General features: G+C 44.3%; 1 protein-coding gene across 9 annotated transcripts in view; it reads left to right on the forward strand.

Annotated features, from left to right (window-relative positions):
• Positions 1–13142, forward strand: part of mvb12ba (multivesicular body subunit 12Ba) — an 89874-nt gene that overhangs the window by 61187 nt on the left and 15545 nt on the right. For 8 of the 9 annotated variants that reach the window (XM_049738669.2, XM_049738662.2, XM_049738661.2 and 5 more), the window contains one exon: positions 4964–5107. The exons of the other annotated variant lie outside the window; for it this stretch is intronic. In XM_049738669.2, the coding sequence (XP_049594626.1) occupies positions 4964–5107 (144 nt within the window). The remainder of the gene's footprint in view (positions 1–4963; positions 5108–13142) is intronic. 9 annotated transcript variants of the gene reach the window in all.

Genomic DNA, 13142 nt, shown 5'->3' on the forward strand with positions numbered 1-13142 from the left:
CAAGCTGTACAGGCAGCAACGCATAAGAATGGAAATACCTTAGATCTGGTATTATCCAGGTACTAGCAACCTCAAATATAGCAGTACTGCCATACACTACTGTTCTGTCTGATCATTTCTTAATAAAATTTGAAATTTTAGTTCCTTGTCAAAGACAAGAGAGCAATCAGAATTATAGCAGCCGTAATTTTAGCTCCATGACTGCAACTGCGCTGAGTTACTGTCGCCGGCAACCGCCATGTTTCCCGCATACAGCGGCTCTATTGATAATCTTACAAGTGAATTCAATGCGACATTATTAAAAGCCATCAACTCTGTGGCACCGCTACGTCTGAAAACTCGCCGTAGATGGCCAACTCCGTGGCCACAGATGAAACACGTACGTTTAAACAATTATGTAGAAAGCATGAGCGCAGATGGCGTTTAACCAAACTTGAGGTTTTCCATCAGGCATGGAAGGACAGCCTCCTGAAATATAAAGATGCGCTTATTTTAGCAAAAACTCGTTATTTTTCGCAAGTCATTAATCTTAATAAAAACAATCCTAAATACCTATTTGATACAGTGGCAAAGCTAACTCTGCGCCAGCCGACCCCCGATAGCTCCTTCCACTCAGCTGACGAGTTTATGAAATTTTTTGCTCAAAAGATTGAGTCCATTAGGGACGAGATCAAGAATACCATTCCAATCGCTCCGCCGGTTACTAGCGCTGGGGATCATGCAATAACCCTCTCAAATTTTAAAAGTGTGTCCCTTGAAATGCTTACAAAATTGGTTAGTACGGCTAAACAAACAACATGTTTACTCGACCCGCTTCCAGCCAAACTACTTAAAGAATTATTTCCAATTTTAGGACCGTCCGTCTTAAATATAATCAATCTGTCTGTTTCCTCTGGGATAGTGCCAACAGCCTTTAAAACCGCTATTATTAAACCGCTACTTAAGCGAGCAAATCTTGACCCGGACTGTCTCAGTAATTATAGGCCAGTTTCAAACCTCCCATTCATAGCAAAACTTCTCGAAAAAGTAGTAGCGCAGCAGCTTATTGATTACATGGTCGCTAATACTCGATATGCCTCTTTTCAGTCTGGTTTTAGAGCTAATCATTCTACAGAGACAGCACTTGCTAAAGTGACTAATGATCTCCTCATAGCTATGGATTCAAATACGTCGTCTGTATTGTTACTACTCGATCTTAGTGCTGCCTTTGACACTGTAGACTTCGATATTTTATTAGGGCGTCTTAAAAGTTGTGTTGGTATCTCAGGGTCAGCACTAAGCTGGTTCAATTGCTACCTATCAGACAGGACGCACCGAGTGGTCCATGGCAATACGTCCTCTGAGCTTTATAATGTTACGTGTGGTGTCCCACAGGGATCGGTACTCGGACCGATTTTATTTAATATTTATATGATTCCGCTTGGGGATATAATACGTAAATATAATATTAGCTTTCAATGCTACGCGGGTGACACCCAATTATATGTGCCGTTATCGATGACAGATCCACGGGACTGTTGTATTCTCGAGGCGTGCCTTGCGGAGATCAACCAATGGATGTCTCTCAACTTCCTTCGTCTTAACCCAGATAAAACTGAGATGTTGATAATTGGTCCTACTCGTTATCAACACATTTAAGGAAACCACTATAACTATAGATAACCGTACTATCACTCAGAGTGATACGGTAACTAATCTCGGGGTAATATTTGACCAAACGTCCTTTCAAAAACACATTAAGAATATTAGTAACCGGCGGAGCGATTGGAATGGTATTCTTGATCTCGTCCCCAATGGACTCAATCTTTTGAGCAAAAAATTTCATAAACTCGAAAGCTGAGTGGAAGGAGGTATCGGGGGTCGGCTGGCGCAGAGTTAGCTTTGCCACTGTATCAAATAGGTATTTAGGATTGTTTTTATTGAGATTAATGACTTGCGAAGTTTTTGCTTAGAAAAGCGCATCTTTATATTTCAGGAGGCTGTCCTTCCATGCCTGATGGAAAACCTCAAGTTTTGTTAAACGCCATCTGCGCTCATGCTTTCTACGTAATTGTTTGAGCGTACGTGTTTCATCTGTGAACCACGGAGTTGGCCATCTACGGCAAGTTTTCAGACGTAGCGGCGCCACAGAGTCGATGGCTTTTAATAATGTCGCATTGAATTCATTTGTAAGATTATCAATAGAGCCGCTGTATGCGGGGAAACATGGCGGTTGCTGGCGACAGTAACTCAGATAGCGCAGTTGCAGTCATGGAGTTAAAATTACGGAGAAAATATTAATCAATTTAAAATGTGATTAGATTAGATTACGTCAAACATTAGATATTACTCAATCAGTTTATGCTGAATTATTTTGTGTCCAGCATGGATTTACTTGTGCGCAGAGACTGCACGAGCAGTGCGCAATTACGCAGCTGCGCAGCTTAGAGGGAACACTGACCACAGCCCTCCTGAAATTCACTAATGATGTGTTCACTTCCTTTGATAAAAGTCAGTATATTGTTGCAATTTTCATTTCTAAGCTTAAGGCTAGCCTAACGTAGAATCAGAGACACGATAAATCATTGATTCCCTGCATAATTGTGGGGAATATGAACTCGCTGTCTGTTAAGATTGACGAGATGTCTGCACTGACCAACCAGCGGGTTTATCGGGAATGCAGCTTTTTATTGTTACAGAAACGTGGTTGAATCGCCTCATACTTGATGCTAACATGGACCTGTGGGGATTCACTACGGTGAGAGCTAAAGCTAGTGAGAAGCAGAAAGGTGGGGGGTCTGATCATATTTGTGAACCAGCATTAATGTAACTCTGGACATGTCTTAGTAAGGACTGTGATGTGCTGCCGGGACCTCGAGCTGTTAGCTTGCGGCCATATTATCAGCTGAACGAGCTGAGTCACGATGTCGCGGCCAGGCTTCAGACACGCCATTCTCCCTTGGACGATACTTTGCCCGTTTTTCATCAGGCTCTTGACTGTCCTATGAGAAACAACAGGACTATTGACCTCCTGTAAGCTAATGTAACCCTTACCCCAACTGAGGAAGTCGCACCACAACCTGGTTCACCTGCAGCCTAAGTATGCCCCACGAGTCCGAAAGCAACTGGTTACAACCTACACCATCAGGAGGTGGTCCCTTGCGATAGAAAGTGGATTGACTGACTGCTTTGACTCCACTGACTGGAATGTGCTGCTTGATCCGCAAGGTGAGGACATTGAGTCGCTGACACTTTCTGACGGACTATTTGAACTTCTGCACTGACGTGGTCTCTTCTGTTGTGACAGTCTTCTAATATCCGAATAATAAGCACTGGGTGACGTGGGAAGTAAAGGCTGTCCTGAACAGGAAGAAGGCTGCCTTCAGGAACAGGGATATGGAGGCCATGAAGGCATTGCAGTGGGAGGTAAAAAACTGTGGGAGGGTGGCCAAAGACGCCACAGGACAGACACAGGAGAAAGGTGGAACAGAAGCTGATGGACAATGACATGAGAGCCGTCTGGGACGATGTGAGGACCATGATGGGCTACAACATTAAGTCCAGGGACGTTGACGTGTCCATGGAGCAGGTAAGTGAACTTAACATAGTTTTTAACAGGTTTGACCTGCCCTTGACTCTCCCGCCTCTGCCGCGACCATCTCCCCTTCCCCCCCAACAACTCATCTCCTCCGGACAACACAGCCTCCCCCTGTCAGCCCATCTTGGCATATCCCCTGTCATACATCACTGCTGACCAGAGGACAGCTGAGGAAACTTCATTCCAGGAAGGCAGCAGGCCCGGATGAGGTGTGTCCAAGACAGCCTAAAACCTGCGCTGCAAAACTGGGGGAGCCACTGCAACGGGTCTTCAACCTCAGCCTGTGACTAGAGAGAATGTCTACCTTGTGGAAGAGGTCTTGCATCACACCGGTCTCTAAAAAAATGACCCAGTGACTTCCGTCCAAAGGTGCTTACCTAGCACCTGATGAAGACGTTGGAGAGAATCTTCCTCAATCTTCTCAGACCTCAAGTGCAACATGCCCAGGATCTCCTGCAGTTTGTGTACCAGCCAGTTGTGGCGGTTATGGTGCCGCCCTCTACTTGCTGCACCGAGTCCACTCCCACATGGACAAGGGTGACGGCAAGGATCCTCTTCCTGGACTTCTCGAGTGCCTTTTAGCCCCACCCCCTAGCCTGCTCGGTAAGAAAAACTGAATAGGATGGGAGTGAACCTCTTGCTTGGTGGAATGGGTCTCTGACTATCTCACAGGCAGGCCGCAGTACGTCAGGCTGAGAGACAGCATCTCTGACACTGTGGTCAGCAGCTCTGCCCCAACCCCAGGACACGGTTCTGGCCCCTGTATTCTTCATCCTATACACTGTGGACTTCAGTTACAACTCTGAGCTGTCACATACAGAAGTATGTGGATGACACAGCCATTGTGGGGTGTATTACGGATGACAATGAGGAGGAGTTCAGGAGTCTGGTGGGGGCTTTTTCCGCCTGATACCACACCACCGATTTGGAACTCAACATCTCCAAGACAAAGGAGCTGGTCATAGACTTTGAAAAGTTCAGAACAAAGCCTAGGCCAGTACTACTGGAGGGTGCCAAGGCGCTGGATTCGTATCTTGTAGTGTGGCTGGATGGTAAACTAGACTGGTCAGCACACCCCACCTGCACAGGAAGATTCAGAGCATGATGTACTTCCTGAGGAGGCTCTGGTTGTTGAAGCTGTTGAAGGTATTCTACCAGTCTGCGGTTACTAGTGTCCTCTTCTAACACATCCATGAAGGATGCTTCCAGACTGGATAAACTGGTCAGGCGAGCAGGCTCTCTGGTTTTGTAAAGGTGTGAAGTATCATATTTTCACACAAAACATTTTTCAAAAGCTGTTGTGAAAAAAAAATCCTAATGGTCCATACTTTTTGGTTTAATTTTTCTTTGTTCATCAATGCGTAACCATTATTTTTTATTTTACAGAGAGCTAAACAACATGGGTATCTGGTATCGTATGGGAACTGTGCCACGAACTCAGGAGTCCTCTCACACATCAGGTGTGACTGACATCCAGAATGTGAATTCTATCTCCACTTCAGCCTCTGTCCCACCAGCATCCGTGGCTAAGTATGCCCACTCATATCTATTTGCTACATAATGTTGATTTGTACTTATTGTTATAATCATTTTAGGTTATGATCTACTACATGTACTGTGAAAACAGTCTACATATTTTTAGCCAGCTATTTTCAGACTAAATGGGTCGTTTCATTTTCCAGGAGCCCAAAGGTTATGGTTAAAGTTAATCTTTGTCTAAGTTTATAAAAATACAAACCGGATTCGGTTGAAGTTGGGAAATTGTGTAAAATGGAAATAAAAACAAAATACAGTGGAGTCTCGGTTTCCAAATGTCCCGGTTCTTGAACAAATCGGTATTCGAGCAAAAAATTCGAGATTTTTTTGCTTCGGATGTTGGTCGAAATTCGAGATGAGCCGAGAGAACCTGCATGCCAACTGACTCCGTACGTTATTACATTTTCATTACTCTGAGGATAGCATCAACTCTAATCATGCCTCCAAACGAAGCAATTGGGAGCAATAAACCCATCCTAAAATACGAAGACGCTTCTAAAGCAATGCAACAGTGAGCGCCCGGCGCGCTGCGGTTGCGCGATTGGACCAAGTTAAGCTCCCTGCGCACTGAGGTCCACTTAAATTTTGGAAAGTCCATTGGGACTTTAAATATATTTTCTAAATTTTAGCGACCGCTCTGTCACAATAATGCAACCAGCGCGGTGCAGTTGCGCGGTTGGCAGCGCGCTACAGTTGCGCATTCTGCGGTGCGCGATATGACAAAATTAAGCTCCCAAAAATTATGTCCCAAAAAAACAAACCCCCACGTGCTGAGCGGGAGGGGAGAAGCGCTCCATTACAAATGACCCCACTGATCTGTGGCAAAGTCCGAACCGCTCTCCGCGGCACATGGGTGCACAGAACCGCGCTCGGCGGAAACTCCGGGAACAGAACCGCACTCGGCGGAAACTCGAGGAACAGAACCGCGTTCGGCGGAAACTCGGGTAACGGAACCTCGCTCGGCGAAAACTCGGGGAACGAAACCACGCTTGGCGGAAACTCTGTGAACAGCACCGCGCTCGGCGGAAACTCGGGGAACAGAACCGCGCTTGGCGGAAACTCGGGGAACAGAACTGCACTCGGCGGACACTCGGGGAACAGAACCGCACTCGGCAGAAGCTTGGGGAACGTAACCGCGCTCCGCGGCAAACGGAGAGTCTGAACCGCATTCGGCGGCATACAGGAAGTCAGAGCCGCAATCGGCGTCATTTGGAAGTCAGAGCCGCAATCAGCGGCATTCGGGGAGCCAGAACCGCAATCGGCGGCATTCGGAGAGTCCAGACCGCGATCGGCGGCATTCGGAAAGCAGAGCTGTGCGGAGCAGCAAGAGCCACCATGCGCCGCAGCAGTGGGAGCGTTGTCAGGGATGATTGCGGGTCCGGCACAGCTGGCTCGAAGTCCGGCGATGGCTGCGGGTCCGGCAACGCTGGGGTGAGACCGCGAGTCTGATGGCGGCCGCGGGTCTGGTGTCGCTGGAGCGAAGTCTGATGGCAGCCGCGGAGCCAATGGCGCCGATGGCGTCGGGAGGAACTCCGATGGCGTTCCGCGGGTCCGATTCGCTGGAGCAAAGTCCGACTGCGGCTGCGGAGCCCGTGGCGCTGGAACAAGCTCGGACGACGGACTGGATCGGGCGTCGCGGCGGGAGCTGGTGGAGGAGATTGGTCCAGGGGTGGTCGCTGTGATGGTCGGATCGTTCTGTCACGGATCGGAATGGAGCAGGGCGACCAAATGCAGCTTGGACCAGGGTTTATTGAGGGAAAAGGTAGTTGGAAGGGAGAATGAGGAGAACAAGACCAACAGAACCGGCAAACTAACATAACTTAACAGACCGACCGACAGACTGGCCAACTGAAACAGAACTGACAAAGACAGGAACCAAGAAACAAGACATCAACGGTCCGACGGAAGTGAGGAGCAGACAGGACTTAAATACAAGACAGGTAACAAGAGGCAGGTGACTGTGATTACATTGATTGAACACAGGAGGGGAGGGGCGACGCGAAAAGAAACCATGGTAACTATGGTGACGTGTTGTGACAATATTCAATTGAATACATTACAAAGACAACATATTTAATGCTCAAACTCATAAACTTTATTTTATTTTTCAAATAATAATTAACTTAGAATTTCATGGCTGCAACACGTGCAGTAGAAGTTGGGAAAGGGCATTCTTTACCACTTTGTTACATCACCTTTCCTTTTAATAACACTCAATTAACGTTTTGGAAGAGAGGAGACTCCCATTCTTGCTTGATGAACCGCTTCAGTTGTTCAACAGTCCGGGGTCTTCTATGTCGTATTTTACGCTTCATAATGCGCCACACATTTTCAATGGGAGACAAGTCTGGACTGCAAGCGGGCCATGGAAGAACCTGGACTCTTTTGCTTCGAAGCCACGCTGTTGTAACACGTGCAGAATATGGCTTGGCATTATCTTGCTGAAATAAGCAGCACCGTCCATGAAAAAGACGTCGCTTGGATGGCAGCATATGTTGTTCCAAAATCTGTATGTACTTTACAGCATTTATGTTGCCTTCACTGAAGTCCAGTCACCCATGCCATCCGGACTGTTATCAACGCAAAGTTCAAAAGCACTAATGCACCCCATACCATCACAGATGCTGGCTTTTGAACTTTGCATTGATAACAGTCCGGATGGTCCACTTCCTCTTTGGTCAGGAGGACACGATGTCCAGTGTTTCCAAAAACAACTTGAAAAGTGGTCTCAACAGACACGAAACATTTTTCCATTGTCAGGGATGAGAATTTTCCGCGGCTCTGCGGATTTCCGTGTTTTCTTCCATAAAAAGTATATTTTCGTGAATTGTGTAAATCCGTGACCTATGATCACGAGCTATGGGTCGTGACCGAAAGAACGAGATCCCGGATACAAGCAGCCGAAATGAGTTTCCTCCGCAGGCTGTCCGGGCTCTCCCTTAGAGATAGGGTGAGAAGCTCGGTCATCCGGGAGAGACTCGGAGTAGAGTCGCTACTCCTCCACGTTGAGAGGAGCCAGATGAGGTGGCTCGGGCATCTCATCAGGATGCCTCCGGTGATGACCCAGGATGCGCTGGAGAGACTATGTCAGCTGGCCTGGGAACGCCTTGGGATCCCCCCGGGATGAGCTGGATGAAGTGGCTGGGGAGAGGGAAGTCTGGGAGTCCCTCCTAAAGCTGCTGCCCCCGCGACCCGAACCCGTACTTTTTCCCCTTTATAAACATTTCTGATTCAAAATACCATAGTAAGTGGTAGAATAGACTATGTTCTTCTGAAAATACTACAGTAAGTCTCAATTATACTGTTAGTAATGCTGTAAATAGGTATTTTATGCCAATCCCCATTTGGGGATCATGGGCAGTAAGTTTTCTGATTTCTGATTTCTGAAGAATATTGTAATGCCTAGGAAAATGTATTTTGTCACTTACTGATATATTACCTCAATTTTTCATAAAGTAACAAAATTTACCAGCATTATCATTCACTTAGCAAGGGAAATTGAAGGAATGACGCAAAATAAATTATTTCATCATGTTTTTGATTTGGAACTGAACCTGAACATCTTTGTAATACAGGCTCCAACTCGGTTTTATCTACTGAAATACATGGATCATGTATTCTTCTTTGACAATTTCTTCACAAGGTTCGAGCTCTTGAAATTACTAACTGAACAAGATGTGTCCGCTTCTGGTACAGTGAGGCTCAATCGTACCAACAAGTGCCCTCTCGCATCTGAACAAAGAGTAAAAGCCCTGAAAAAGCAAAAAAGGGGCTTTATTGACTACAGTTATGACAGTAGCAATAACATTTTTGCTGTTGTATGGAAAGACAGCAACGATGTCAAGATGTTGTCAAATCACCAGGGTGTAGAGCCGACTGAAAAAATGAAAAGATGGAGCAAGCAGAAGAAGGATCAGGTCTCGTTAGAACAACCAAAGTGCATCGCTGATTACAACAAGTACATGGGTGGTGTGGATAAAATGGACTGGCTCATCAATAAATACAGGATCAAAGTTCGTGGAAAGAAATGGTGTTTTCCAATTTTCACGAACATTATTGACATGACAGTCATAAATGCACACATACTGTTTTGCATGGCAAACGGAAAAATGCCCTTGCTGGAATTCAAGAGTGGAATAGTAAGGATATATATGCAAGTATCATCTTTGTCAGATCCTAAGAAATCAGGTCGCCCATCATTCAGTAAGCAATCAAAGCGGCGTGTGTTGGACGACGTTCGAAGAAGTAATTCAGGGCATGTTCTACAGCGAACAGATGGTGGAAGACAACGGAAGTGCGCTGTTTGCAAAATAAATGTCCGAAAGGAATGTTCCAAGTGCAACGTTGGGCTACACGTTGAATGCTGTTTTTTTCATGTAATCTAATTCATTTTGTGCTTTTTTTGTGGTTATAAATAAAGGAATTTGCAATTTGCATTAGAAAGAAGCCCTATTATCACGTACTCGCTTCATAAGTTTAGAAATAATGATAAGAAAGGTGACGAAAATGAATTAGTATTTTTTTATTACCCTTTTGCCCATGATCCCCATTTGGGACTTTTTTTTTTTTTAAACAACTGCTACTCTCATTCTATCCTCTAAAATTGGGAAGAAACTGTTTTATATGAAATATTTACACCATATGAAAGTGTTTAGATGGAAATTGCACAAATCATACATTTGGGCGTTAATGGGTTAAAACTGTTTTTTATTATTATAACAATTTTTCTATAACAAAGTATAACACTCTTAACCCTTTGATGCACAACATGGGTCTAAAAAGACCCGGCTGAGTTTATATTTTATATATCTTTGCAATAAAATTAATTCCATCGGTTGGTACTCAAGGAATTCCTCAATTAACTAGTTTTTGATGACCCTACAACCTTATTTTCATTTTTACATTTTTGAACAAATAACATTTTTGTATCACTACCCCTCTAATGAGCAACATGGGTCTAAAATAACCCGTATCTATTTTCTATGGTATTTCATGTATGGCCGAGTATTTCAATGCTGCAGGAAGAAGCAGATGAGGAAGATGAGGAGGCATTTTTTCCAAATTTAGAGTGTGAGGTTTCTTATGATGACCCAGAATATTTGCCACAGGGTGAATTTGTTTCTGGGAATTCATCTACCGTATTTTTGGACTATAAGTCGCGTTTTTTTTCATAGTTTGGGTGGAGGCGGCGACTTATACTGAGGAGCAATTTATATGTGATTTTTTTTAAAAAAAATTCAAAATTAAAAAAAATAATAAATGAACCGCGATGTAGCAAAGGATTACTGTAGTTTGAACTGCAAGTGACGTGTGAGGCGCGGCGGTTGTTTACATAAAGGACAAAGGTTTCGATCACGGGATGACGAAGATGACGAAGGGGCCCACGTACTACCGGCATCATTAGTGGCTTTGTTTGTAAGTGACACGGAGGACGAAGAGTTTGAAGGATTTAATGATTTGGAATGACACAGAAGGTTTAAAACACTATTATGGCTTTTACACACGCTCCTACTCTACGGAACTCTATTTCACCTCCGTGGATGGAAGTCGGGGGCCGGCGCTCGGCTGGGTGGCTGTCCAGGTACAGTGGATGGCGCTTGGACATGGCACGCCCGGTCCTATTCTATGGAGCTCTCTTCCACTTCCGTGGCTGGGAGTGCCATCTCCGGGGATGGAAGTCCACGCCGCCACACGCCTGGAAGTTCACGCCGGTGCTTGGGACCGCGTGGCGGTGAACTATTTGTTATAGTTATTTGATATATTGTATTTCGTGTAGTAACTTGTATATGTTTTTATCGTTACAGTTCAGTAGTTGTCGGCTTGTTGAACTCTTGTTTTGTTAAATAAAGAGCCGTTTACCAAACCCACGTCTTTCCTTGTACTTTGTTAACGCTACAATATTGTTATATACTAGATCTGTGTAATAACGAGGAGGCTGACGTCAGCGGCGCATGTGCGGCGTTGTTGACAAAGGACGAGGAATTTGATCGATGGATTTAATGATTTGGAGTGACACAGATGGTTTGATATTATTGTTTATATGATAGTTTTTTGATATATTTTATTTTGTGTAGCAACTTGTATATGTTTTTATCGTTACAGTTCAGTAGTTGTTGGCTCGTTGAACTCTTGTTTTGTTAAATAAAGAGCTGTTTACCAAACCCACGTCTTTCCTGGTACTTTGTTAACGCTACAATAGAGTTATATACTAATCTGTGGAATAATGATGAGGCTGACGTCTGCGGCGCACGTGCGGAATTGTTGACAAAGGGCGAGGAATTTGATCGATGGATTTAAAGATTTGGAGTGACACAGATGGTTTGATAATATTGTTGTTTGTATGATAGTTATTTGATATATACTTTACATATCGTTATATGGGTCTGTGGAATATTTAGACGACAGCGGCGCGGCGCATACGTGGCATTGTTTCCATAAAGGACGATCGATGGATTTAATGAATTGAAGTGACACAGATAGTTTGATAAACGTGTTATTTATGTAATAGTTATTTGAATAACTGAATGTTACGTCAGGCCGGTTTGCAGCTCTTCGTTTGTGTTTATGTCACGTTAGCATACCTATCGTTTAGCCTGTTGTTGCTCGTTCATGTCTGTTCTTGGTGTTGGATTTTGTCGAATAAATTTCCCTCAAAATGCGACCTATACTCCGGAACGACTTATATATGTTTTTTTTTTCACTTTATTGTGCATTTTATGGCTAATGCGACCTATATTCCGGAGTGAATTTCAGTTCGAAAAATACGGTACTTTTCACAAAGAAGACTCCTTTGATAATACCGACGACTCATCAAATGAGTCGTCGGTATTATCAAAGGAGCCTTCTGAAGAGGAAACTCAGACCCAGTCCGGCAGACTTACTGGGATGAGAATCCTCCCACTCATGGCAGAACCAGAAGCCATAACATTCTCAGGAGCTGCCCAGGACCTACACCTGGATCAACAGCCGTTTCACCAAAAGATACCTGGGAAATATTCATGAGTGACGACATCATTGTGGAGGTTCTAAAATGCACCAACTTAGAGGGACGACGAACAGCAACAGCAAGAGAGAAAGACTGGAGAAGCGTAGACAAAGATGAATTTTTGGCATTTTTGGATTTGTCCCTCCTTGCAGGGGGGGAGAAAATCTGGGATGTGGCTTTATGGGAGCTGTTTCTGGATCCCCTGCAGAATCCACTTTACAAAGCCACCATGGAGCTGAGGAGATATGAAGATTTCCGCCGCACTATATGCTTTGTTGACAAGACGACCAGGACTCTGTGACTGGACACAGATCACATGGCACCCCCAGCGAGGTAGGCAGGTGCAAGTTCCGGCAATGTATGCCAAGACAGCCTGCAAAATATGGCATATGTAATAATATAGAAACTATATTAGTTCATAAAGTATGAAAAGAAAAATAGAAATAATGATCAGTGGTGATAAAATACAAGATATTTAAAGAACATTTGGAATATTCAATCATAAAATAAAAGATAGAACAAATAAAACCTCAGCCAGCATGAAATACCATTGGAAATGAATGCGGGTCTTTTTAGACCCATGTTGTGCATTAGAGGGGGTGTGCATATGTTGCGCATCAAAGGGGTAATAGTGTTTTTAGAACTCTTATTATATTTTTTTTTTTATAAAAAGGTACAAGTGTATGCACTGCAATTGTGTGGACACTCCCTGCCTTCTGCTGACAATGGGCAACACTCGTGCCATAATTCCTCAATTTAAAAGTTTTATTTCAAATTAAATTTTTTTTTTTGTTTAAAAAAAAAAAAATCCGTGATGTAGTGAAACCGCAATAAACGACCTGCGATGTAGCAAGGGATTACTGTAATTTGAACTGCAACTGACGACTAGTCCGACGTCAGCGGCGCGGCGCACACGCAGCGTTGAATAAAAATAAAACTCACCATTACATTGAATTAGTGGGAGCACTGAGCTTGTTTCTCAGAAACGAGCCGGTCCCATCTAGGCGTAATCGGAGACAATTACACCCGCAGTGGTTAAGGTTT

Source organism: Syngnathus scovelli, chromosome 13, assembly GCF_024217435.2.
Source record: "Syngnathus scovelli strain Florida chromosome 13, RoL_Ssco_1.2, whole genome shotgun sequence".
Classification (NCBI taxonomy): Eukaryota; Metazoa; Chordata; class Actinopteri; order Syngnathiformes; family Syngnathidae; genus Syngnathus; species Syngnathus scovelli.